Here is a 27,483-nt window from a genome sequence, read left to right as displayed (position 1 = left end):
ACCCTCTAGGTTATAATTCTTGATTACTTTTTGATAAATAATTCGTTCTTATTGCGAAATAGGAGCACTATTTATCAATCTGTAATAAAAGACGTGAGGAAGTTCTGTCTTTTAAACACAAAATTTTTTTAGGCGAAATACCCAAAAATAAGTTTGTAAAAAGATGAATCCGCCTCAACAATATAGAACTTATCTATTGAATAGTTGGTAGGCATATCTATACAGCTTAAAAATACGTAGCCTTTAAAATATTAATTTTTTATTAAATTTCCTAGTTTAAACTCACCTACTCGAAATTAACTACCGGTTATGAAACTTGCGAAAAAATAGTTTTGTGATTAGGACAATGCATATAAAACGCTCCCGCATCTTCTGTCTTTTCACATCTATGAGCTTCTTGCTACTTCTTTTTTCTATTGAATGTTTGTAATATTTTCTCGAGCAACTTCTTATCTTCGATGAAAATATCGTCAACTTACCCATAAGTTTAAGCATTTGAAAAAAATGTGAGATTTCAGCCCTCCAAACCCGGGCTGAAGGTTAGTCAAGCTTCTCTATCTCGATATAGTCTGAATAAGAATTTTTTTTTGATAAATTTCAAACGTTTCATTCAATTAAGTCCTGCCCAATTCTACTTAAGAAAGCAGCATCTAAAACGTGTACTTTTTGCATGTTTTCTTGTCTCCGAAAATATGTTTTCAAACCGTTAAAAATGGTTAAAAACATTTACCTTAGCTCGATTGCGAGACCCATAAATTTCCTTCAATATTAAACTATTTAACAAAATTTGTTGCCACTGAGCGTTTATAAATACAGCTATTCAAAAAGTACGTAGCTAGCGAAATGTGTAGGTTTTATTTGGTGAAAAAACCTGTTAAAACTTAACAATCGATAAATGATTAGTTCAGGAGTTCGAGTTCCAACTGTATATAACAAGTTCTTTAACCGCAGAAATTCCAAGGGAATCCGCTCGAGTTTGTGGAAGTTTCTTCAATCCGAGTAGAACGAAAACGATTTCGAAGAAACGCGGAATAACTAGAATTGTGCGGTTTTTTTATAAAGTGAGTACTTTGCGGTGTCCGTTAACGTCCTTCGGCTGTCGCCAAGCATCAACGTCCGCATTTAAGTCAATTGGTAAAATGCTGGTGCAAAATTAAATCTCGAAAATGTAATTATTGGGAGAATTAAGAGTATATGCAAGTTTTTCGTGTGAGATCGGTTTGAAACGCCTTCCATTTTTTTGGAAATGTGAATCGGAATGAAAATAAAATGCAATAATAAATCTCACATGAGTCATCTACACGATGAGTCGTTTATAAACCGTAATTAACTAATAATGTGTTTATATACACATTCTTTCTCTAGCCGTTCTCTCATTACTGAAAATCGTGATCATTAACAGCTTGTGCTATTGGTACCTACTCTCCATTGGCTTCCATTCCGGGCTTTATTAACAGCATCGTAAAACAAACGGTCGGTGGTCTTTTAAATCTGAATTCAACTATTCAGATTATTATTGCCCCTTCGTGTAAAGTGTGTAAAAATTTTCAGGCAAACATCGTGAAGACAAATGGCAGAGTTTTGTGGATGAAAATGTTATTTTTATAGCTAACAAACGGACTAGAAAACTCCGTTTTGCGTCGTCAATAAAGTTTTTGTAAATAGCGAACAAAAGTATTGCTCCATATCTGCCTAAAAAGTAATTTTAATTATTAGGAAATTCACATTAAATTTTATTGGTGATTAAATTTCGTATACCTACTTAAGTACTTATGTTATGTAATAAATATAAATTCGCTATACTAAAATTATTCATAGCTCTAGAAGGAAAACCGTGCACATGTTTGATGTAACACGGCAAGAATTCGTCTTCTTCTGAACTGTATCAATTTGAGAACTCGAGAGTATGCGATTTTAAATAAAATTAAATTTTAAAGATATATAAAATTGTTTAACCAAATTAAATTCTAACACTCTGTATTGTGGAGAAAATGTTAATACTTCCACCAAGACCAACCAATCAAATGTCAAGAAACAGATATATAGAATATAATTATACTATAATAGTATAATTTAACAGTTTTTTTGTAATTTGTTAAGTGTGTATGTAATATTAATGTTATCGTTTTCATTTAAAAGCATAGAACAATAACTTTTTGGCTACTTGACTTTATATGCATATAAAGTTAGATATAGGCTAACACTTGCTGAAAATGTGTCTTATACTTTTTAAATAGGGAATACAATTCACAGGAAAAACAGGTTTTCCCCAAAAAAAATTCAGTAACCATAAGCTAATAATTTCGGTGAGTAGCAAATAATCACATGTTTAGGTGCAAACATTGTCTTGTTTATCTTCGGATAGATAAGGAAATTAGTAGATATCAACATCAATCCAATCATATATGTTGAGCAAAAAAATCGATACGTATGAAAATAGAGAATAAAAAACGAACAAATTGCAAGGCTAAAACAATTGCGTATGTCGGTGCAAAAATATCATCATTATTTGCGGCCTGATAAGGAAATGACTAGCGAAAATCCGTTAAATCTCATATGTATAGACACGAACTCATTCAAGGTAGGCATCGCATTTCTTGCAAGTTGTTGATCTTGAATAATCAAGAAGGTTACTAGCAACCCTCAGTTATTGTTTAAGCTGTTGTTTCTTCATTTGACATAAATAGTTTTCTCTACTAAATTTAGAAATTCTGTTTGATGTTGCTTGAGTTCACGCACAAGTCAGATTACACGTAGGTATCAAAGAATCGTAATAAATTACCTGGAATTAGCAACATCCAATTGATAACATATCTCGTTCTAAAGTTGTTTGTCAAATACGAAAATTCCTATCGATTTTTAAACCGTTTAACGATTCCCTTGATTTATCAGAAAGTATTCTACGTATTTGCTATTCACTTTCGTGGAACTTGAAAAACTTCTGGCGCATTTAATCGATCATTTTTCGATAGAAACCCAAATTTTCTTTGCAAAGTTTATTACGACAACTACTTATAAATAATCAAAGAATAATTAATGAATACGTTAAAGGACTTCGGCATAATGAATAATAGTCTAGAGAATAGTTTTTTCCTCCTCCAGTGTCATGTAAAAGCAAGAAAATTCTCAAAAGAAAAATATTAAAACTGGATGCTAGTTGGACTGTAGTAAGAAAAATTAATTAGTGCACATTGTAAATTTATTAGAAAAATGCTTATTAGATAAAACAGTAAAGATGCAATTTGCCGAATTTTCATCAGCAAAAGGATGGATTTTGATCATTTATTGGTGATTTCTTTCTTAAACAATACTACAATTGCAGTTCATAAAAACTGTAAAAATTCACTGCTTGATGATTCATTTTCTCTGAATTGCCAACTTTGCTATTTCGACAATAAACACATTTTTAAGAATTAGATTTCTAATAATTGTAACTTGTCCAGTTTCGTTCAATTATGTTTTATCCAACATTTCCAGATAAAAAGTACAATGTCCAACATTCATAATATTATAATCAGTATCAATAACTCGATTATGTTTCTGTTCTACCTGAAAATAGCCTGGATTGCTATTGAATATACGTTGCTTTTTTTGAAGTTAACTCAAGTTCTTGTATGTTAAAACATACAAATATTGCTGGACATTTTTTCTTGTGAATATACAGTGTACCAGTCTACCATGTTGTAAAATATCGATAAAATTGTCAGTGAGATCGAAAGAGGAATGTGAGGGATATGATTTCTCTTTGTAAGTTAATGTACAGTTTACGTACAATCCGTTTAACTAGAAACTCTTACGGATTTGATCAGTTTAACTCCTTGTTTAGAACCATCCATCATTGAAGCAAAAAAAATCCGTATAATTTATACACTTGAAATGGAGAATTTATAAATTTTAAAATTCTTCAGAGCGAAGAGCGAATTTTCCAAATAATTTTTTGTAAACTTTTGCTCTCTGGTCGTTTTCTTCAAGATAATCTTAATTACTTTTGAAAAAAAGTACATAAAATTATTTGGTTTTTGTGAGAAATTCGAAGCTCAAAAGGGCTTTCTAAAATGTTCTGCAACGCGATGCATGAGGCCAATTTTCTAACAAACTTAATTGCGTCGTTTTTGGCTGAAAAGACCCCATGGTTGTCGGAAACGCAGAAAAGCGCCAGAAAATAATGGATTTTTTGCGCTTTAGATTGAAAACTTTTAGTTTCGTGATCGATTTTCCAGAACTGTTTGTCCCGAATTCGACGCTGAAAAAGGTTTTTGTAAAATTCCTTCAACTATAAATTTATCTTGTAATTTTTCGCTTAAAATACCTCCAGATTGTCAGTATTTTTAAGTGAAACTCTATAAAATAGAGCGTTTTTTAGTATAAAGTCAAGGAAAAAAATCGATCAAAACTAAAAATCCACAGTTTTTAAACCAACTCTACAGTCTTCAGAGGGATGGGGGTGATGAGTTTTTAAAACTCTGTTATATTTTGTGTCTTTTATTTTTTGTATTCTGCTTTTTCATAAAAAAATTAGTTGATTTTTGTCTTACATTTGAAGCTGGAAAAGGATTTCAATACTTTTTATGAAACGATGAAGGAGGCGAGTGCTGCGAAGTGAGGCGAAGGAAAAATTTTTCGCGGAAAATATCCTTAAATTGTCAGTATTTTTATGTGAAACAGTAGAAAACTGAGCGATTAGAAGAAACAGTAACTTTGCTAAAAGTGGAAAATTCTGAAAATTTGAGAAACTAAAAATATTGTTAATAAATGGCCCTTGAAATAAATCGAAGAACAACTTAACAAAAAAGCCAATTGCTGATGAACAATATTTTACAGTACAAATTAAGTAATGCTTACAGTTACTGTAATTGCGTATTTGGAAAAAACACGGTTCTATATATTTTTTTAGAAAAATTACAGCGTATTTGTATTATAGCAATGTCGAACATTCATAAAATTTACCTTTCATATGTAGACTAAATAAGTCCAATATTCATTGTTTATCAGAGGCAAATTGATTATTCTAAAAAAGTAAAAGCGAAGTTGTATAAAGAAGTGAAAATGTTTGAAACTGAGTCATACTTAACGCAGTACTTATACGAAACGATTAAGAGCGTATTAAGTGTTTGCAGGGCAAGGCTTTATTTGGAGTTTTTGTCAATAGCTACGTAGAACTGACGCCAAATTTGAATCACCCTGTATCCTTTAGGCCAGAAACAATTTTTTAAATGTTGTAATGACGAACATCGTCATTTGATACAGTACTCAAGTAGAGTTGCTTGAATTTTCGAAAAATGCCTCACATTCATGATGTAAATATGCAATATAATACCCTGATAAATGTATTTATATGCCTCCTATCTACATTGTTCCTTATCTCTGCACTTATCACGGTTTCAAGCTTTTAATGATTCATGTTTATGGCGACTCGACCGAAAAAAAATTGTAACTAATAACATGTTTCATATTGTGTACAATTGTTGGTGGTTTAAATTTACAGTGTTGTATTTGTTTGCAGGTCACACGTCGTGATGGACAAGAGCATCGATAACTACCTGCATAAGAAGTTCAAGAAACAATTGAGCATTGATACGAATGCGTATCAGCAAAATGACAAAGAGAATAAGAACTCTTTGCGAGGCTTGGAGCAGAGTGAGGAAAAAACGGCAGCCCATCGATCCAGTCCAGTCAAAGACAATAATAGATCAACTGTGCCAAATGAAAGTACAAACAGTCAAAATCACAATAGTCGTATGCCCGTAGCAAGCGCTCCTGAACTGTCTAAGTCTTCCATATCAAATGAAAGTGGGAACTCCAAACCGTGCATATCAAATGAACATGAAGAGATTCGTTGTAGATCGTTTAGTTTTGATACGCCATTTAGACTCAGCGAAACGACCAAAATTAGTAGTAATTTGCCTTCTAGTGCAACCGACTATTCGTATTATAGTCAAAATCAGGATAACAGAATTACTCCACCTCCGCCTCAGGAAGACGGTCTGTCTAAGGATGAATTTAAAAGTGAAGAAAGTGCGACGATGCCGGAGAAAACACCAAATGGAAAGTACGTCTGTCCCTATTGCAACTTGGTATGCTCCAAACCTAGTGTCTTACAGAAACACATTAGGGCCCATACGAATGAACGACCTTATCCTTGCACGAGTTGTGGATTCAGCTTTAAAACGCGGTCGAACTTATATAAACATTGCAGATCCCGAACGCACGCTAATCGCGTAATGGGGGTAAAAGCTCAAGAAAACTCAGGCGAATTGGATGGAAAGCAAAACTATACCGACAATGCTACACAAACTCAAAACAATTCCACGAACGAAGAAGCGTATTCGGAAAGGTGCCAGAAGCCATACAAGCCCCGATTCCATACAGTGCAACCGGTTGAGGAGGATGATAAGGCTTTTAGAGGGACCGACTTATCCCATCACATTAACGAGATTATCAACAAAAACAACTCAATAGTAAATTCTAGCGATCCAAACCTATTGAAGAGGCGATTTGGGGAAGCTTTGATTGACACTGGTAACAACAATGAGTATATTTCCAGAAGCCCCACATACAGCATGGAATCAAAACCAGATGAGCCGTTAAATTTGACTAATAAAAATCGGAAGCGAAGCATGAGCGAAATAGCTGAACCAGTGATGCAGAAAAGTTTGATAAAAGAGCTTTTACAGAAACATCTCTATTCCGACATGCATTGTCCGTATTGCAAAATGATCTTCCAAACGGTGACCGAGCTGGAGCTGCATAAGATGAGGAGCTGCAAAGGCAAACCATCCGAAGCCAAATACACGCGGAGTAGTTCCGTGAACGTGGCTTCGATATTAACGAAAAACAAAAACGCTTTTGACAACATTCCACAGTTTCAAAACAGCGTTTTTCCTTTGAATTCTCCTGGCCCGTTTCTGGGAAAAACTCGTCTAGTTGAAAGTGATAAGAGCAAGTCTTTTTCCTTCGATGCCGTAAACTTGCCGGTGTCCGTCACTAATGAGCCATCGCCAAAATTAGTGCTTTCCCCAGTACATTTGCAAGAGGAGCGAAAGCCTTACATCAAGTTGTTTGGAGGAGAAGTGAAAATTCACGATAGTTCGGGGGAGATCAAGAGCTATATATTTGACAGTATAGACTCCAGGCGATCATCGAAAGCCAGTTATTCCGAGTTGGATGCGAAAGTTATTGAGAGCAGAGTTGTGAAATCTTGTCTGCAATCGGGCGGTACAATTCTCACAAATAAGTCGCCAAACGAGAAGCTGAAATCGTGGGATATGATTCGGGTATACGATAATGCATCTGCTTCTTCCAATGTTGATGGGATGGGCGTGGGGAAGCTACAATCTGCTTTTGATACTGAAAATGATGGTTACCATAGCGAGGTCAACCAATCATCTGCACGGTCCTCACTAGCGGTTTCAACAAGTGAACCAAAAAGTTATCCCAACATCACGGATTTCAGCAAGAACGCTCTCAAGCTGCTCACTCCGAATTTGAAACACCCACATCTTCACATTTCCGGAATTCTTCCTCAGAACATCGCCCTGACACATCATTTGCCTGCATCTAAACAGAAGCATGACTTGGAGGATAACCCTTCTTCGAACATATCAGTGGACTCTGATAAGGAGGCCAGAGGCCCGTGCCAGCCGGTGAAAAGATCTGGGGTGATACAGAAAAATAATCAGACTTCTGCTAGCAACATTTATAACCCAATGAATTTACTGGTAAATGGAAAAGTCGTCCGGTATGTACCTGGCATGCCCGGGCCTGTAGCAGCTGAAGAACCCTTGGAAATTATGTATGGTAGCAACATAGTGGCTGTGAGTAAGTCGCCTAGGGAAGCGCTGTCACCCATGCAACCTCCGTTTGCAGTTGCAACCAATCAGCCTTCTCGGTCTAGTCCAATCATCGTTCAAAAAGCCATCACACCCATCATTGAAAAAGCACATCCACAGCGGCAGGAATATATGGATTCCAAATCGATTGTCTCCTCCTCGAAAGTTGCGGAATCAACATCACTATCCACACTAAAAGTTTTCAGCGAACGGCAAAGATCTCCGGAAAAAGTGCACGAACTAAAGCCACCATCCATGGAAATATCCAGCGAGCCCAAGAAATTTATTCGGCCAAACAGCTTGCCGCTCAAGCCCACAACAGCATCTTTGAAGCAACATCACGGTCTCACGCCGACCATCTTCAACCAAATCCTCATCAGTCCAGACACGCCCCGTGTAGCAAAGAAATACGCTCATCAGTTGTTCAATGGAAACTACTTCAGCTATTTAGGATTGAAAAGTTCCACTAAACCGGTATACTGCACCTTGAACAAGACGCAGCCGTTTTATGTGCCTCATTTTAAAAAGCTCAGCATGTATTCGGAATGGAGACAACAGGACACGAAGGTGGACAAAATGTACGTCAGTTCATATGACTCAAGGCAGAGGAACCAACGATTTACTACAGCAGGGAAGACTGACGCCAATTTGATCATCCATTCTAGTTATAAGGTGAGTTAAATTTTTGGTGAAGATTTGTGGTATGCCAACAAACTTGGCACGAACGCAAACTTTTCGGGTGTTTTTGTGCTTTGGTTGAACAGTTATGGATCTAAAGAATGATTCTGATTCAACTAGCAGGATTATTCAATGGCATTAGCGCAAGAAACATTCATATTAGTAGGTTCTAACTGACAATACTGAACGGTTAGGAAAAGTTCCCTTTTGGAAAAGGTTTTTCAATCTCAAACTGGCTGCTCTAAAATGCACTGAAACAGGACTTACAGTCGAAGAAAATGAAATGTTAAGATACCAAATGAATGATTTTGATTAATATCTCTTTAATATTAAAAAATGTTTTCCAGAAAAGATGGTAGTGGCTTACATACTAAAGTGGTAGTTCATTATTTTCTGACTTCTCTTTAATATGTGATTATTCAACAAAAGTACTTATTCATAATCGCATCTTCAAGTGTTCAGCGTTTAACGTAATTTATGAAAAGCGTTTAACGTATTTAACGTATTTTCCTGAGCGTGTCACAGAGGGCTCCGTTGTTATAAACAACGACAATGAATCCACAAAATAAATAAACCTATGAAGAGATTAAATAGCATAAACAATATACATACAGAATGGCCCACTTTTTTCGAGACTTGATTTCACGAGGAAACGAATACGTATTTCCATTCTAACTTTAAGTAACTAATAATTTTAAGCGGGCCACATTTTTCAATTATATTTTTTGTGCAATAATAAAATGTTACACTAGAATATATAATATACACTAAAAAATATAGAAAATTTAACCTTTTTTGATACAATGTGGAAAAATGTGGGCAAATTTAAAAAAATTGTAGTACCGCATCCGTAGTTATTCACGTTGCATATTTTATGACCTTAATGAAAGGACCCCATTACTACATTTAATTTCAATATAAATTTATGCAGGATGGCCGAAAAATTTTGTTGCAAAGTATTTCTCATCCAATTTTTGTACTAACTAACTTGTGTTCGTCTTCTTGTGAGGTAAAGCCTCGAGTGAAGCGGGCCACCCTGTACGAGTAGCAATGTAATTTTAAGAAGAGTTTTATGAGAAACAGATATTGTTCATAAAAACCTGAATGTTCTAAAACCCAAAAGACAGCCAGCCATAGATATTCCTGATTTTCTCAGCGCAGCGTCAAACGTACATTTCTTTGATAACATCGAACACCCATCATAAAAAGTTGATCAGAATTGAAAAGTGCGTGCTGGTGCGAAAATAGGAAAAGCAAGTTTAATATATAAAAAACCAGACATTCGTTCATTGTCGAAACTGAACTAATAAAATTATTTGCAAAAATGAATTTCACGATAGATCAATAAAATTGCATGTTTGAATGTACTTTTCAATTTTGCTCAACTATTCTTACGCCAATTTTCGTTAGCCCATTTCAACACCAATCTTTCCGCTCTGATGTTCCAACAGAAATTTATAACTTCTAAAGAGATACGAGCAAAAATGTGAAATTTTCCAGAGTCCTCGAAGTTAAAACCGCCCATAACTCCGAAACGGTTGAAAAAAACCCGTCATTCATCAGAACCTTTTCTAGAGCCCATTTCAACACGAATCTTTCCATAATGATGTTGCATGACAAAATTTCCCGAATCTAAGGAGATATGAGCAAAAATGTCCAATTTTCCACAGCCTTCGAAGTTAAAACTGCCAATAACCCTGAAACGGTTGAAAACATTCCGAACCTTTTCTTCTGAAAGAAACTTCGTAACCAACTGCAAAAAGTGAATATCTGATAGCTATCTTTTGAGTTTTAGCAACTGCAGAACTTTGTATGCAGAAAAACTTGTTTTTATATGACTACGCCCTGAGTATACAAACTTAATTATTGAATTAAATGTATTTAATCGTAATTCAGTTCTCGTTCAGTAATATTGAGATTTTCTGAAAACACAATTGTATAAATGAACTCAGTTACTAAAAACGTATCAGAAATTTGGAAACAATAATTTTTTCATGGTATTTGAAGAACTTGAAAATGTCCAAGTTACAAATTTCGGAATCAATATATGAAAAGACCAGAAAAATACGCTGTCCTTCAAGAAGCTTTCAATAGAGAACTGGAATGGATTGTTCTATGATGGTAGTGATATACACAGATGTTTAATTACTTATCTACTTGGACGGCAAAAAATTAGAAAAAGTACCTAGTATTGCCACCGAAAAATTACAAATTTAATGAACAATGCTGTAGCTAGGTCACAATATCACTCCTATAATGGGAAAAATCCAACGTTTTAACGTTTTTTTTGGCATCGAAGAATTTAACGAAAACTAGGAAAACTTTAATAAATTGAATTCTACGCGAGGACAATCAAAAACGACGATTGATTAACAGAAGTAGAAGCACTTTAGCAATATTTTAGAATGTCTTAGAATATTTTAGAATAATCTCTTCATGACTTTCATTAAGTTTTAAGCAATTATGTTAGTTTTGATTTTTCAATCATCATATTCGATTCCTTCTTTGTTTTTAACACCGATTCAGCCAAGTTTCTGTAAATACTGGACTAAAGTTCTGACTTGAACGAGAAGCTTTTCGAAAAAATGTTCATTGCTCGAGTAAAACTCGAAATGCAGGCTGCCTTTAAATATGTGGTTTTATGAAATTTCAGTTTGTCGCAACTGAAGTGTCATCCAAGAACGACAAAGATGACGAAAGTCTAAGAACTAGCATGATTGGCGGGTATGAATGCAATGAGGAGTCGCCATATGTTCGAGGAAGAGGTAAGTGGGAAATTCTTGTTGACTTAAAAATATTTGTTGCCATTAACTTACCATAATCCTGACTATCTAAAAATTCTACTTACCTTACGTTAAGCAAAACCAATTTGAACACCTTTTAACTGCACTGTAAAATCGATCTTTGCAAGGCCGTCTAAACGGCTTTGTTATCGTATAAATTGCAACTTTTTGCTATGTTTATTTCATAACTTTTACTTTGCTAACAATTACCAAAGTAAATTAGAGCAGCAAATAGTGAAAAATTTCCGCGAATTGGTGAGAGTTAACGATAAAAATCAACTTAGTTTAATTGGTTTTTTATCATTAGTCCCGATATTTTATGTAGTTTAAGGCAAGTTTTGTCTTCTTCAGGCCGAGGACGTTTCGTATGTGATCAATGCGGGATCCGATGCAAGAAACCCTCAATGCTTAAAAAGCATATAAGAACCCATTCAAATGATCGTCCGTATTCATGCAGTCACTGCAATTTCAGGTAATATACTTTAAATTAAAATAGTAACCTTTTGGAATTTAAATTCAGAACGTCTTTATGTAGCTTTAAAACGAAAGGAAATTTAACCAAACACTTGAAAAGCAAAGCGCACACCAAAAACTATTCGGCCACAAGCAGCGGATCTGGATCGTCCACCAGACTCAGCATGTCACAGAGTTCAGAATCAGATACCGATGATAGTGGAATGGACAGCAGTGGTGAGTCATTTCGCTCACTATTTCAACAGTTCTCTTACATAGTTTTCTTCTTAAGATGAATCAATGACCAGGCAACAGGAGCATGAAGCGGCCTATGGATTACTGTCTTTGTCTCAAAAAACAGCAGTTGGGGCTTCCTCGACTGAAATAATGAGTCCTTCAGGAATCATTCGAACTGCCAGTCCAGCGTCTTCCGCCGACCAATTTATGACCACTGAGGAAGTCGCCTATGTATCCAAGACAAATTATGCGAAAAACAAAATCCTGGACAATCTAAAGTACAATTTGCCTAATAAGCAAATTACTGATAACATTTCACCGAACGAGGGCGTTACTAAAGAAGACAAAAAACTAGCCAGTTACCTAGGGAAAACAGATACTGCTAGACCGTTAACTTATCCATACACAAGCTGTTTGACTTTGCCGAGCCCCGTAACGGAAGCAAAACCAGCGCCTGCAAAGGAAAGGGCAGAATTTCCACCAAAAAGCATAGGGCAATTTGACGTGATTCAAAAATACGCAAAAACTGCTCTGGAATCAAACAATGAGAAAGTGGAAAAAAGTAGCAGTTCTAGCTACTTGCCAAGTCCGGTACCTACATTGAAAGTGAATGATGTAGAAATACAGGATTTGCTTCAAGAACGGAAACGGAAAAATACAGTGATCGAAACTACCTATAAAGCTAAGATGCATAAGAACGACGAGGTGATGGATTTATCAGTTGCTTCCAGTGAGAAAAGGGAGTCGTCTAGTATTTCCAGGTTAGATTATACATAATTTTAATTTTGTTTCTTACTCTATTGCTTTGTGGTAGCATGCATTCATGATAAACTCCGTTTCTGATACTGTCTATGCAAGTTTTGCGCCTTGCGGTTTCTTATACTGCGACATTTTTTTTTAAATCACTATCAGTATCTCAACTATCTTCTGATGGTATGAAAAGATGATTCCTAATGAATTATACATTTTAGACTAATTGTTGATCGTCAACTCACCTACGACCAATCACCTACGGACGATTACAGTCCGGATACGAGAATGCTTTACTACAGTCAGTCTCCAGATGAAAAGCACCGAACAGTTGAGGAACTGAATTATCGAAACGCAGACTCGACGCGGAAAGTGCTTAATCCACCATCCGGTTCAGTTGGTTTACTGAATACAGACACAAGCTACAGTCAAGACGTAGAGATGCATAGTAACAGTAGTAGCGACACTACGCGACATATGGAGTATGATAATAGCGCGATGGAAACTCTGGCCGATGTTGCTACTAAACAGGAAAAGCTAGATAAAAACATTCTAGCCAAGAATGTGGCTTCTCAATACTTGAAATTGGCTACCCAAAATGAGAATATGGACTGCAGGAGGGATTCGAGCAACAGCTTTATTCCCAACAAGGATGTTATGAATGATTTAATCTCCAATTCGGAGGGGAACAAGAGCTGCACGATTTGTTCGAAGAGCTTTATCAAACCGTTTCAGCTAAGGTAAAGCAAGCGAGCTCTGTTGATAATAATTTCCTATCATTGAATGTAATGGTTTTATAGACTTCACATGAATATCCACTACTTGGAAAGGCCATTTCGCTGTGATACCTGCTCAGTTAGCTTTCGAACTAAAGGGCATCTACAAAAACACGAAAGAAGTGCTAGTCATTATAGTAAGGTAAGTCAGCTAAACTGTATTACTTTCGACTTATTCGGTAATCATATGGATGTACTCATTTAATGAATCTGTTTACGATCTCGAGCCTGTAAGTAAAGCGTTGGTTGGCTAAATTTATTAAAAATGTTCCAATCAACAGCTTGCTACTGGACGATTGATGATTAATGAAAATATTATTTCTGACAGTTTAGTGTAGATCTTTTTAAACGAATCAGAATCACACCAAATGGGAGACAAATAATTTTCACAAAGTTAACGTTTTATGCATTTATCTGTAATTGTTTACTAAAACCGTGTTGGAATGTCACCTCAATATAAAAGGTGATTCAAAATTGGCATCATTCCTCTGGAGGAGTTTCAATACCGATAGTACATAAAGGAAGCACAGAAAAATGTTTCCTCGCCAAAAGCAAATTCGTACATTGCGTTACTTTATTTGCCCTCATCTGCAAGCTACTTTTTTATGAATTTTTCATAAACCAAAAAACGTGGGGAATGGCCTCCGATTTAACGATTTATGTTATTAAGAAAATCGTTATCGGACAGTTAGTTCTCTTCAGCTTGCAGTTGATTCTTTCTCAGTTTTGCATATCTTGATGGATTTAGTGTTTTTATTCCTTCTTGTTCATGATTAGTCTAGCATTTTATCTGTCCCGACTAACCAATTTAAGGGTTTGCTCTCTGAAGGATGTGAACGGTTTCGATACGGATTTCAATTGCTAAAGTTCTCGTAGTGCAGCTTTGGTACCAGAAATGAACAGAAAAAGCTCTTAAAGTGAAGGCAAAGTTTCCACCCCGGCCTAAAACTGCACAGTTCGCGTAGGATCCAGCCTTGGTGTGATTTAATTGCCTTCTAGATGTTCTAGCTCGTCTTCAAACTTTCACCTGATACGGAATTCGTAGTTTAAAAGGTCTCTTTGTCTGGGGCAAGTTTTACACAAATGCACTCTAACGCCAGTAATTATTTGCATAGTAATTTTTCATCAAAAATATGGACAAATCGTCATTTTTTCGTGTGGAAATGTGCGTAAATTTAAACAGTTTTACAAGGTTTTATTTGTAAAACTTAACTACACTAATAGTTTTTTTTACCCACACCAAATAACCACTCACTGCTTCAAAATATAGCTTAATCGCAAAGTTGAAAGCGCTACTTCAGAAAATAAACTCAACCGTTTCTACCATAAGACTCAATTAAGACCCAGTAATGCTCTAAAAAGATTTACGCCAATTTTGCGTTACACAGTTCTAAAAATTATTCTTTTTCAGTTGTCTTCTTCCCCCGCGCAGTCCTCATCAGAACCAAGGCCTTTCAAGTGTTCGGATTGCAGTATAGCTTTTCGTATTCACGGACATTTAGCCAAGCATTTGCGATCCAAAATGCACATCATGAAACTTGAATGTCTGGCCAAAATTCCTTTTGGTTTGTATGCCGAACTTGAACGTTCCAACAGTCTTCTTACCGAAATCAACACTAGTGACGGGGACCAATGTTTAGAGAGTTTAAAGGTAATTACGTTCATATATTCATTTTATTGGTGTCTTCTGCATTGTTTTCCATATTCGCAGCCCTTAAATTTGTTTGATTTGAAGTTTATTCCTTCTGTATTCTGATTCGTAATAATTAAATCAAGAGTGGCATAGCTGCCTACTGTTGTTTGATATTGAGTGTTAAGAATTATGAAAAGAATATATTTTTTTATTGTTATGCGTATGGTTTTTTAATTATGAAAGGACTAAAAACCATCGATTTTTTTACGACTTGACGATTTACACGGATTCAAACTGTTCGATGAGTCCAAGGGAGTTTCTTGTGTTACCAGTTTTTAAAGTAAATTCTTTCAGTATCAACTATCTCAATTTGAACCAAATTAAATGAATAAGACTTATTTTAACTGTATAACATACGTTTGAAAACATTTTTGAAAAATCTTAAAAATGAAAAAGTTACATCAGCTTTTCGCAAAGTAAGTCCACGATTCTGTCCAACTTAAAGAATGTGTTTAACTTGTTTAAAGTTAAAAAATATTAAATAAAACTAGTTTTATAATGGCTTTGATATTCAGGATTAAACAATAACAATTTTCTCCATTGAGAATTCTATAAATCGAAGAAAAGTTGAACATTGTGAACACTTCATACGAATCAGATTAGCAAACTTTAAAGAAATTGTTTTACTTGTCAGTACAGTATGTGCAGCTTTCAATATCTTATCGTATTTGAATAAGTGTATATTTATTGCGTCGTTCACCTTGTTACTAATTTTTAAACGCAGATTGTATAAATGCATATTACATAAAGTATTTAATAAATCATAAAACATCGATTCAAATGTATTATGGTTAACTCTCATTGCACGTAACTACTGTTATATAACTTGCAAACATTCTCACCAGCCTGTTGTTTTCTTGCAGACTTTAGCCAAGAAAGTGTTTATCAATGACCCTGGTAAATTGCAGACGGTAATCAGTGAGGTGGAGGCAGGATCACACTTAGACCTAAATAGTTAACTTAAATATTTATAAATGATAACTGCTATTTTTATGCATTAAGACTGAACAACAGAACTTATTCTTTAGATGAAATTTATTCAATGTAGAGTGAGCGACAAATCTATTGCATGTAATTATTTAAAAATAAGGTGTCTACTTTTCGCAAAATCGCCCAGACCTGTATAAAAAATATAAAAAACGGCGTTACTATTTAAAAAAACAGGCATAACTTTTTTGGGTTACCCTGTATAAATAAAAATTGGATCAAAAAATGTGCAATTAAAAACAAAAATCGTTGTTTGATGAGTGATTTTACGAAAACTAAACACCTGATTTTTAAATAAGTATGCAATTTTCATTTGACGCTCTGGTGTGCATTACATGAATTTTATGTGGTTTAGCAATGATCATTGCTTATTTTATAAAATCTATTTATTAGTATCAGAGTTTCAAACACTACATAATCTGATTTAACTGTTAGTGCCAATTTTAGTAGTACTAAATTTAGTGCCAGATTGTACCTTTCATTACTGTTAAAAAAACATATGTTTTTAGTTAACTTAAAGAATTTCGATTTAGTTTAGCTTAATTTAGTTGTAACGTCATCGAACTGTAGTAGAAAAGAAAGACCGTTTTACTTTATCAATTATAAATTCTCTTGTGTCAAACGTTTTATTGTGATAATGTGATACATCTTTGATATAAAAAATAATACCAAGTATTCACCATAAGTACGTTTTATTTTTTGAGGACCAGTATCGTAAATACGTATACTGCAGATATGTTTAGTTTGTATAGTTTTGTTAAGTTTGATTAGGGATATCTATAGTTATGTTTAGTATTATGGTCTCATAGGTGCACTGCATTTTTTATTTTATTACTGAAATTATATATACATATATGGAGCGTAAATTTTGATTTGAATTAAATTTATTTTTCAATTTAGAGGCGTGTCAAATAGATAGATCCATGTAATATATGAACGTAAGCATGTCTAATCTGAAACCAAGTCCGATATCACAATTAATCCGATTTGTTTCTTGATGATCTTCCTTCAGTGGCGCGTGTTATTTGATATAAGTTCAATTTTCAATAGAATCAACAATTCTTCCAGAGTAACAGTTAGAGTAGTTTTTTACCAGAACTTGTAACTATTGATGTGATCTATCAGTTCAACGGGTGCAATTTATGTATGCGTATAAATGGAATTTATGAAAAGTGCAATTTGTTATTGTTTAGCCGAGTCAGTTGGCTTTTCTCTTTAGTGCACTTGTTTCTGAATAGATTGCATAACATTATGACTTTTAAAAAGTTGTATATTTTTGTTTATATTAATTAATTGTAAATATTGAACGTCCCTCGCAAGTCCGCCATACCCATAAAAATAGCAAGTTATGTATGCTAATCATTCAGAGACTTCACCACGTACAACTTTGTGACCGATAACACATATCATTAAGTCTTCAATCACTTGATTTATTCTCTGAGCATTGAATTGACCTAAATATGCAACTAACGGTATCAAAATTAATTTTACTGACCTATTTTCTGAGAAATTAGCATATGAATTATGTTGTTTTTGTATATATTTATTTATAAACTAATCTATGTCTATACATTGTTAATATTTGTTTTAATTGTTAAGCAACCCCAAAATTTGTTGATTAAATTTTGTTTAAATGAAAAGTTTTCTTTAATTTCGAATTTAAAAAGGTAATTCGTTGAAGTAAGTAGTTCAAAGTATAAGCATACTTTCAGCAATTGCCGTTATACAAACATACATTGCCCAAAAATCATAGCGCTAATCAGCAAAAATATATTTACAACTATCATAAATTAAAAAAACTTTAGTTAAATAGATGATTCTCACAAAACACTTTGATCTTATTTAATTCATCAGTTTATAACGCTCTTTAGTATACATCTTCAGAACGTCCGAATTTGAATAAAATCGATGCGATGCAGATCAGTGTGTTTTGAAGAAACAGAGCAACGCCTGGTGATTTCAAGTCTAAAAATGGTATCAATAAGTTACCAGTTTGATTGGCACATATCTCAAACACGTGGAGACATATTGCACACAATATTCTTACCTCTGTTAGTGTAAACTGTCAACATAATACTGCAAGAAGCAATTACCGCTGCAAAACCCATGACAAATCCTAAAAATATCCAAACTCTTGCTCCACGCGTGCCCATACAGCCTCCGTCATACGAGTCGCCTCTCATCTGAAACGCACAAGAAAAGTCGGTATAATTTGTGAGGTTTTTAACATTAAGATCTAAACCTACTTGGAATATTACAAGTAAGAAAGTTTGCGACATGTTATAAAGAAAATCCCAAAATTGCAGTTACAATTTTCGAGTTGATGCACGGAACGTGAATTTCACATGTTTCCATAATACGTTCACAAAAAACGTAAATAACATCAACATTAGATAATGAAAGTACAGATTAAACTCATTGCATTTAATACCATACATACAATTAGAATATATCTCATTACATAAAGGGACGCAAAAAGGTTGACTTTGGGAAAAAGTTTAACAATTATACTAACTTAACTATAATAAAAAAAAGGAATAAACACATGCAATATACAAATCAAATTGAGTTTACAGACTGAATTATTTTAATTGTGGTAAATTAGACAGAGGACAAACCAAACCAATGAAAAAACAGACACGAACAAACCGCGTCAGAAATATTTGATTAAATCAAGTTTTGGTTAATGTACTATAAATCTTAAAACAATTTAAAAAATGATCGCAGAAAAATCCATGAGATGATCCAAATTAAAGCAATTTACCGTGTAAAAAGAATGAGACCTTAATAGAAATATAAATAAAATAGAAAATGTGTCTTTAATATTTCCTTAACCATGTTCTTGGTCCCAGACCCAGAGTAAGCTTTTTATTTTCATAAATTTTTGAGAATTTATAGTAGTACACGATTACTTCCGAAGGCACGGCAAAACATATTGAATTCCCATCTGAAGTTGCCAAATGCTAATTCCTCTGCAATATTTTATCGCCTGCATTAACGTATTTTCTATCTTTACTTAGAATTATTCTTATAATTGCGGTTATTTACTTCCACGCATAATTTGTTTAGCTTTTTAGACTACAGAACTAAGCATTCAATATCCCAAATTGAAGCTATACGTAAATAACCATTGGACTAGAAAAAAACTAAAAGTAGAAATTGCCACAAAGTTGAGCATTTAACAACGAATTTTTGCTCAAGCAACGACAAACAAGCTGGTCGTTAAAATGCGATTTTCATATAGGGTTGTAAAGCCAAATGTAAATTTGATGATGTAATTTACATCGGTGCAAACTTGTTACAAGTTATACCATAGTTTTAAGTAACTCCCAGTTACGATAGCTGTATGCACTCTGCAAGATTGAATGATGAACTATAAAGAATTGTTGGTCAACAGCAACACACAGTTTGTATGTTCTGAGTCGAAACTTAGTTGCTTTTCTAAATCCGTACAATATAATGAAAAAACAACCTGCTTACCAATGCATTAGATACAGAATTGACCATAATAAGTGACACTGTTCCAGCCACCCCACACATCCAGTATCCAGCTGGAATCTGGCCAGGATGAACCGTTTCTGAATCTATGATGATCCACCAACCAGTAAAGAACTGGAATAAAATATAACACAAATGACTAATATAAAATTTCACGACCAAAGGCGCAGTTACATGATATAAATACTACAAAGATATCTTACCAACAGTCCAGCCACCATTGAAGCATAGGCATTCTTTCTGTTCCCTTCAAACCACAGACAACCTGGCATGTTAACATTGCTGAAGCAGTCCATAATACCCATTTTCACGGAAATTATTCTCCGAATAAAAACCTACTTCCAAAACACAAATAATAATAATTATAATTTTATGGCAAATGTCAACCTTGGATGTCAACTGTCACAGAACATCCCCCTTAGAATTGAAACTGAAAGGTTTAATTTTGAATATACGTTTAGCGCCCCTGACGGTGACGCGTGTGAAACTCGGTTAGAATATGAGTCATTTATCTGATATTTTATTCCTAATTGCATTCACAAAATTTTATCAGGCCGAAAGCTTCAAGCTTACTTTACCGTTACAGTTAACAACCTAGTAAGTATATATTTCCTTTCAATAAAAGCGAGCCTATTAAAAATTATTAAATTAAATTACTTATCAAACATTCTATTAAATACATTTTCACGAAATCAGTTACAAACCACATTTTTTGTGATTTTAATTATTTTCAAAAAAATTTTCTTCCTGTTATGTACCACAGTGTTAGCCTTCTCTCGGACAGATGTAAAAAGACCAAAACAGATGGCCCCATCTAGCGGCGCCCCGCGTCCAGGGAGCATAGCAACTTTGCCCCATTTATTTACCATTCTAAGGGGGGATAATTTGTGTCAACTGTCGGCTTGAAAGAATAGAAAAGTAAATCAAATTGTAGGGCTTTGCAAGTGCAGCCGTCCAAGCGTCCACTGGCGGCTAACTTGTAAACTACACTTAACGAGTTAATTGGTGTGGTATCAAATTGAGAAATTATATAAAAAATACAGGGTGATTCAAAATTGGCGTCATTCCTCTGGAGGTGTTGTCTGGCGCTGTTATAGGAGTACAGAAAAAATAATAAAATAAATTAATTGTTATTAAAAACTGAGAAATTTGCAAAAAAATATCATAAATACGGCAGCAATGTTTTTCAAGGTAATCTGCCTAATTAACATTGCACAAATACTTGTGGCTTCGTAATTATTTAAAACTCCGGTAACCATGGAATTATACAGACTGACAATAAGATAGACAAGGATAAACGGTAAATTCATCAAGATTTGCTGAATTTACAATTTTTGTTTTGAATCACTCTGTATATATATGTAATACACATGCTGGGTGCAAATAAAGTACTCATTAGAAAACTTTGCGCTCAGATGTTTCTAATAACAGAGATAACAGTTGTAAAACTTTGACAAAAATTAGTGTTTTTTAGATTTCAAACCATTCATTTAATTTGCATAAAATTTTGTAAAAATCGTAATGAAATAGATCTGCAGTTAATCAGTGGCGAGTTAACTGGGAAGATCCAGCCTTTTTTGTTCCACCAATAAATATTCAACACTGTTTTAATTTTTTTGATCAATTCGCAGAGAAAAAACTGCGCTTGAAAAACTCTGATTTAGACTTCCACCTCAGAGATTTAAAACTTAAACCTAGTTTCACACCCGAGCCACCCGCATTACAATTTCAAACCACAAAATCAGTCTAGAAACTTTCTCCGACTGGCTGTTGGAATCCTTTAGGTAAAATCAGAATTTTAACACTTTTTTTGGACAAGATTGAGCAATCAAGCTAGTTTAACTCGAAGAATTTTTAATCGTACCCTTAAACCCTAGAAAAACTCATCTTCGGTCCTTCCAACATGTTAATGTACGATTAAGAAGATTATTTCTAGCTATTTCCAGTTGGTCAATTTTTCCCTTACATGCAGATTCATTGTTTCTTTCTTGGTAGAGTGGAATATTTGAAATTAACTACTTAACAATCCCATTAATAAATGAAAATAATCCGTTTTTCGTTTGTATTCAGGAAACTTCACAGGTTTCGGACGTGCTTTTAAATGTAGGTTCGGTATTGAAATTTTTTTATTCTTTTGCTGTTTTTCAACAAATAATTACCCATCCATTATCATTGGCTCTCAAGTATATAAAGAACAGAGCTCAATTAAAACCTAGCATGCTGTAACTTAACTTTCTACAAAAAAAAAATAACTTAAACGAAATTAAAGATAACTGTGTAATTTAATTAATTAATTTAAGAAAAAAAGTTCGAGCTCTTGAAAGTTGTCTCATCTTTATTAAAACACTATATAACTATCCTACTTAATATAACCAATCATAAAAATAAAAAAACATACAGAAATGATTCAATTTTTATACATACGAAGTTGAGACTCTTATAAAAATAAGCTTATAAATTACATAACGCAAAAGGCAACCAACTAATTTAGCTGAACGCCAAACTTGGATAGATACGTTTGAAGAACCATTTGACAATCGGACGAAGTGTTACTTATTAAAGTCGGCAATTTACCAACCTGCGACGAGCTCAAATTGGCCAGACTTTGAACGAAAAACTGTCTTGTATCGTTCACTCCAGGCAGCGGGTCTTCTTTCGAATTGTTAGCGAAATTCAATCGGGCGTTTGATGTCTGGTAAGTTGGAGTATCATCCACTTCGATAAAATGATCATCCGGCAACGTAGACTCATCTGGAGGCATTTCGAAGTACTTCAGTAGAGCTTGAAGGAGTTGGGGCCAATATTTTCCATAAGTCCCGTCTATTGTCTCAGGTGTTTCGCACAGCAATTTGCTAACGCCACAAGAAACAATTTTGTTTTCTATTTGTCCTTTAACTTTCTGTAGTTCTGGAATTAATAGTTTTTCCAACACCATGCCGAACATTTGTGGCTGTATTCCATCGATTAGAGCGATTAGTTCACGTGCACTATATTTTACGATAAACAAACAAATAAAAACTATAAAGTTGATAACAAATTTAGTGGTTTTGCTTGAAGACAGTCGTTGAAATAGCAAAAAGAAAATTTGTTTCAAATATGGGCCTATCGCTTCTTTAGGGACGTTTTGAAGTAAACTTTGCATCAAATGAAAACCTTCATGGTCATTGGACTTGGAAGCGATGAGTTTCTGAAATACTCCAAGATAGCCAGATAGTTTATCTTGAGCTATGATTTGAGGAGTGGCGTGGGTTAAGAAGGCTTTCAACAATCTAACAAGGGGACTGATATTAGCAGGCCTCTCCCATAACACTGGAGACAGCAAACAGGGAAGTAATTGCATATATGCTTCAGATACATTTCCCGGAGGGGAATATTCCATGAAAAGCGAAATAATTTGAAACACGTATGGAATAAACTCTTGAATATCCTGCTGAAGAATTGCTTGAAACGTTGGGAACAAAATATCTTCAAATGACTTTACAGCTGATTGGTTGGTTTTGCACACAATTCGTATAGAGAGCGACAACGTTTCGAAAAGGTAATGATTGAAATGCGGCTTGGATGGATTTTTGGCCACTGCCTGCAGTTTTTGGGTAAGCTTAGGCAACGCAGCTCCGAGAAACGGAATGACCAACTCTTGCAGAATGGAAAAACTCCTCATGATGGCTTTCATAACGTATTCATTTTCCTCAGACACTGGCCTTTCCAAAACGCCAAACAGCTGTGAAATTAATTCAGCAACGAAAGGTTGAATCTGGCTACCCGTGATCATTTCCTGGTTATTACCGTCTTTGAGAATTAGAATTTTCTCAATACAGCACGCGGCATAGGTGTGAACCACTGCGCTCTCGGAACTAAGATGCCTGATCAGTTGGGGTATGGCTGATGTAACAAGCTCCCTTGGTAAGACTGATCTGAAAGTCATTAAATACTTTATCGCATCTGCTCTTAAAACTGGTAGTTCATTAATATCTGCTCCTTGTAATTCCGGAATAACTTGTTGATGACAAAACTGAGATATGTCCACTAATTGACTGGTTTGGGTAACGCCACGGCGCTGGGTTGACCCTCGGCTTACTAAAGAGATCACTAAGTACATGGCGGCGTCTTTGTTCCGCCAATTACTCTTGGGGTTTTCTGCATATTTTGCTAACATTACTTGCATATATTGCCCGAAAATTTCCATGATCTTTTGCTCGAAATGTGTACTAAGGGTATTAACTAAGTCACAAGCGGCTCTTCTCCGGGTGTCCACGTCTGAGCCCTCAATATCCCGCCTGGTAAATTCCTCAGGATTGTCTTCAAACAGCTCTTGATCAGATTCCCGGAACTCCATATTTGGGATGACGACCTTCTCACATATACTACTAAGCACGTGGTTGTCTTCGAATAAATTCCTATAGTGGCTTCTTTCAGCTACTGATGATAAGAATTGTAAGGCGTTGGAAACGAGCAAATCAAACTTAGGCTCTAAGCCGGTCGCTACTAATAAACTCCATACATCAGTGACAAACTGGGGAAGATATTGACGGAACTCTTCATCATATTTCTGAGCGTAGAGCGCAATGTTGTCGCAAATTTGAGTCTTCAATTGTTCAATTACACCCGGTCCCTCGTCGCTCCCTGTCTGTAAGCTCTTCTGATCTACTGTGAGTAAAATATGGAAATTGTGCATCCACACCTGCATGTTATCTTCAAAGAACTCAGGCAAGTCTTGAAAATTTAAAGAGTAATACACTTTGCATATCAGCACCAATGAGCTGTATATTGTCCGAAGTGCGTTAACATCATTAGCGTGAGTTTCCGTGAGTTTTACTGTGGCGACGAACAAATCTGTTAAAGGTTGAGCTATTTTCTCTAAAACGTATTTGATTTCAGTCCATAGTTCATTGGATTTGAACTCGTAGCGGTATTTTTTAAATAAACTATGTCCTGTTCTCAGGATCCCGTTAATTACATTAAAGTCCCCTGTAGCGAACTTTTCCACCATTTGGGTGATCAGCTCGGGCCATTTAATTGGGAAATCAGTTTTCCCGATAATACTTACAGCGTCACTTAACTGTTTCTGTATGGACTCGGGAGAGGTCAACATCAAAGTCACTATGAGATTTTTAATTGCTACTCTATCTGATTCGTGAATCCTATCTGGTTGATCATCTTCGACGCTCCAGTTGCGTTTGATGTAGTTTTTAAACGCCACTGATCCGGCTATTCTCACAGTCATGTCCACCTCGGGTTTATGCACCAGATTCAGCAAAAGTAAGGGGTAGTTTTGATTCACCTCAACGCCTTCTAAGAATTTCTCAGCTGGTCTTCGAATTGAAACGTCCGGGTTTAAGGTCTCTTGAAGGTAACGGGCTAGAGTTTGCAAATTTTCTTCGGATATCTCCATTTTCTGCAAATAAGACACTTATTGAATAAAATGAATGTTGAAAACATTTTTTTAAACTATTAAATTGAATTAAAAAATTTATTGAATAAGTTCATTTACTCTTTTAATTGCTATGCTACTAAGAGACAAGATGGTCAAACTATAACTTAATAGAAGTTTGCATGAATTACTTCTATTCACGAAAATAATAATTGAATGGCACATATGTTACTTTCTGAAATACAGTGCTCAACAAAATGAACGTTACACAGCCAAATTTAGCCATTTGGCTTCTGTTTGAAGCCTTATCTAGCCCATTTGCTTTTTTTTGTTCGTCTATGTTTTGGCAAAAATTAAGGCTCTCAGCTTGTAAGGAAAATACTTAAAAGTCCTACCGGGTATAGCGTAAGTCCAATTTTAATCTGCGAGTGTTATAAAGATATTTACACCTAAAAACATCACAAAAATAACATCAATACTATGCTCTAAAAGCTTCAACTAGCGGAGGTAGTGAATTTTAAAAGTGCGGTCCCTTAACAAGTATTTATTATTTAATTTAAGATAACTCGGTATATATCTTAGGTCTCACACACTTAATAAATCCGACAACATATTTACAAAAATTTGCAAAAACTGGTCAAGTCATATCAGAGATACAACTTTCAGGCGTCTTAAAACTTTTTGGAAGTCAATAAATTTCAAGTACTTTAAAGATTTCAATTCAATCAACTATTTTGTTGTAAGTATCAGTTTGTATCTGGTAGAAAACATTTTCTAAATCATAGAGTGTAGGGGTAGTAAAAACAAGGAGCTCAGATGCAACTCCTATTGTAAGTAGGATGATTTCGTGCAACCACAAAAATATAACCTAGAAAGAAATATAACAATCTTGGAGATTACTAATTCATATCAAAGAAGATACAGGAAGAGCATAGACACAGGGAAATCATAATCGTTGTTAAAGTGAGGCCCAAACAACAAAATACAAGCATTTTAAGAAATAACCTATATGCGGCTCTAAGGCGATATCTTCTAGTCGGGTCTTGAGTGAGCCGTTTGTGGCTATTGCCGCAAACATGTAAATAACTCAGATAAAGTTTAAAATAAGCAAAGCATTGTTTAATCAAATACATACCTCGAAATAAATTACTTTTTAAACCGCGCTTTTACAAAACAAAACCCTTTATCAGCTACCGGTTTTGACAGAAACTGGCTGTCACTTGACTGATGGTGAACTTCAGAGTTGCCACATGTATCTACCACAAAAGTGATATAAATAATAAGGCTCACATTGAAAAATTGGTTGATAAATTGGGATTTTGAAACAATTATATTACATACCAAATATGATTTTAAATATAGCAAAGTTTTACAGTTTAGGCTCAGTTTTTAGGACCAATAACTTTGACCCATTTAGAGAAGACGAACAGTTTACTTTGGCATAACCATTTGCCATTTTCTAAATAAAATTATTTAAAACCATAGATTGTTGATCGGAAAAAGGAAAATGGCATTGTCGTTGATTCTCAGGAATAGTGCGAAGTTACGAGGTAAATATCGATATTCAGCTGGAGCAATTTGTAGGGAACATCTCCATTACATAACCGGTGAAAATGTTTTCGATTTAGGGCTCTCCACGATTCCAAGGTGCTCATTTCAGCTCCAAAAAGCGCAAAACTTTAGTCACCTGGTCCCGAAGAACAACGCAAATGCCGTCTTTCTTGCAGCCAAATGTCGGCTTCCGTTTGTAAAAATCGCTGAACAGAAAAGATTTATGTCTGCTGACCACAGCAAGTTGTGGCCCATAGAGAAACTGATCTCTTTAGTACTCTTAGGAGTCGTCCCAGCCACATTTTTCTGTCCCAATAAAATTCTGGACAACATTTTCGCCCTGGCAGTGGTAATCCATTTCCATTGGTGATTACTTGATAAATACTCATTTACAGTTACCATGTTAATATTGTCCTTTTAGGGGATTGGAAGCTTGCGTTGTTGACTACATTCGACCCATCATAGTGGGCCCCGTTCTGCCCAAAATAGCGCTAGGATTATTGTATGTGATCTCAGCTTCTACTTTAGCAGGTCTTATTTACTACAACCAGCATGAAATTGGAATTGGGGCGACTCTTCGTAAATTCTGGTGCATCACTGGTTGTCCATCTGACAATGAAGCAACCCCTCAGTGATCTGTAAATACTTAAATTCTACTTTTCTGTTACATTTTGCAAAAATTATTGTATTGCCTTCAAGAGTACCGCAATAATAAATTATTTGCCTTTTCATCATTGAATCACTTTCCATCATTTGATGGAGACAAATGATTTATAAGCTATAACATGCAATTACACTATTTGGGGTAAAAATAAAAACATGTGAATTTAACGAAAAAGTGAAGGTAACCTTGGTCGTAGGTTTCAAAGTTTGATTC

The 27,483-nt window shown here is 34.9% G+C and overlaps 4 protein-coding genes across 5 annotated transcripts in view; 2 read left to right on the top strand and 2 right to left on the bottom strand.

Moving 5' to 3' along the window:
• LOC109540619 overlaps positions 1–16,868 on the top strand; it is a 28,559-nt gene extending 11,691 nt beyond the window's left edge. The window contains exons 2-10 of one of the 2 annotated variants that reach the window (XM_048667843.1): positions 5,504–8,501; positions 11,161–11,272; positions 11,642–11,762; positions 11,811–11,980; positions 12,036–12,741; positions 12,952–13,470; positions 13,531–13,648; positions 14,918–15,157; positions 16,063–16,868. In XM_048667843.1, the coding sequence (XP_048523800.1) occupies positions 5,517–8,501; positions 11,161–11,272; positions 11,642–11,762; positions 11,811–11,980; positions 12,036–12,741; positions 12,952–13,470; positions 13,531–13,648; positions 14,918–15,157; positions 16,063–16,158 (5,067 nt within the window). In that variant the 5' untranslated portion in view covers positions 5,504–5,516 and the 3' untranslated portion in view covers positions 16,159–16,868. The remainder of the gene's footprint in view (positions 1–5,503; positions 8,502–11,160; positions 11,273–11,641; positions 11,763–11,810; positions 11,981–12,035; positions 12,742–12,951; positions 13,471–13,530; positions 13,649–14,917; positions 15,158–16,062) is intronic. The other variant, XM_048667844.1, reaches the window with a different exon arrangement.
• An 845-nt stretch (positions 16,869–17,713) lies between these two features.
• LOC109540620 (transmembrane protein 50B) lies at positions 17,714–20,097 on the bottom strand. Its single transcript, XM_019909054.2, has 4 exons — positions 19,888–20,097; positions 19,667–19,798; positions 18,234–18,369; positions 17,714–18,151 (listed from the first exon to the last, which is right to left on the bottom strand). The coding sequence occupies exons 1-4, from the start codon at positions 19,987–19,989 to the stop codon at positions 18,054–18,056; spliced, it is 468 nt and encodes a 155-aa protein (XP_019764613.1). The 5' UTR covers positions 19,990–20,097; the 3' UTR covers positions 17,714–18,053.
• Positions 20,098–21,998: 1,901 nt separating this feature from the next.
• LOC109540618 (exportin-2) lies at positions 21,999–26,286 on the bottom strand. The gene is made up of 2 exons (XM_019909052.2): positions 26,191–26,286; positions 21,999–25,079 (listed from the first exon to the last, which is right to left on the bottom strand). Exon 2 carries the CDS (start codon positions 25,074–25,076, stop codon positions 22,167–22,169), a length of 2,910 nt encoding a protein of 969 aa, XP_019764611.2. The 5' UTR covers positions 25,077–25,079; positions 26,191–26,286; the 3' UTR covers positions 21,999–22,166.
• Positions 26,287–26,451: 165 nt separating this feature from the next.
• On the top strand, positions 26,452–27,335 carry LOC109540617 (succinate dehydrogenase [ubiquinone] cytochrome b small subunit, mitochondrial). The gene is made up of 3 exons (XM_019909051.2): positions 26,452–26,605; positions 26,684–26,972; positions 27,028–27,335. The coding sequence occupies exons 1-3, from the start codon at positions 26,563–26,565 to the stop codon at positions 27,239–27,241; spliced, it is 546 nt and encodes a 181-aa protein (XP_019764610.1). The 5' UTR covers positions 26,452–26,562; the 3' UTR covers positions 27,242–27,335.
• The last annotated feature ends 148 nt before the right edge of the window (positions 27,336–27,483 follow it).

Source organism: Dendroctonus ponderosae, unplaced genomic scaffold (assembly GCF_020466585.1).
Source record: "Dendroctonus ponderosae isolate FM_Combo_2020 unplaced genomic scaffold, Dpon_F_20191213v2 Dpon_F_20191213_6, whole genome shotgun sequence".
NCBI lineage: Eukaryota > Metazoa > Arthropoda > Insecta > Coleoptera > Curculionidae > Dendroctonus > Dendroctonus ponderosae.
Note: the sequence above shows the minus strand (reverse complement) of the source record. Positions and strands in the feature narration are given on the sequence as shown.

Excerpts from the sequence above, each read along its gene's own strand:
- LOC109540620 (XM_019909054.2), bottom strand. The coding sequence starts at position 19,989 with ATGGGTATTATGGACTGCTTCAGCAATGTTAACATGCCAGGTTGTCTG. Across the intron at positions 18,370-19,666 it reads ATTCTGTATCTAATGCATTG|ATGAGAGGCGACTCGTATGA; the intron begins GTAAGCAGGTTG and ends TGTGCGTTTCAG. Across the intron at positions 18,152-18,233 it reads GACAGTTTACACTAACAGAG|ACTTGAAATCACCAGGCGTT; the intron begins GTAAGAATATTG and ends TACCATTTTTAG.
- LOC109540618 (XM_019909052.2), bottom strand. The coding sequence starts at position 25,076 with ATGGAGATATCCGAAGAAAATTTGCAAACTCTAGCCCGTTACCTTCAA.
- LOC109540617 (XM_019909051.2), top strand. The coding sequence starts at position 26,563 with ATGGCATTGTCGTTGATTCTCAGGAATAGTGCGAAGTTACGAG. Across the intron at positions 26,606-26,683 it reads GAATAGTGCGAAGTTACGAG|GGCTCTCCACGATTCCAAGG; the intron begins GTAAATATCGAT and ends TTTTCGATTTAG. Across the intron at positions 26,973-27,027 it reads GTGGTAATCCATTTCCATTG|GGGATTGGAAGCTTGCGTTG; the intron begins GTGATTACTTGA and ends TTGTCCTTTTAG.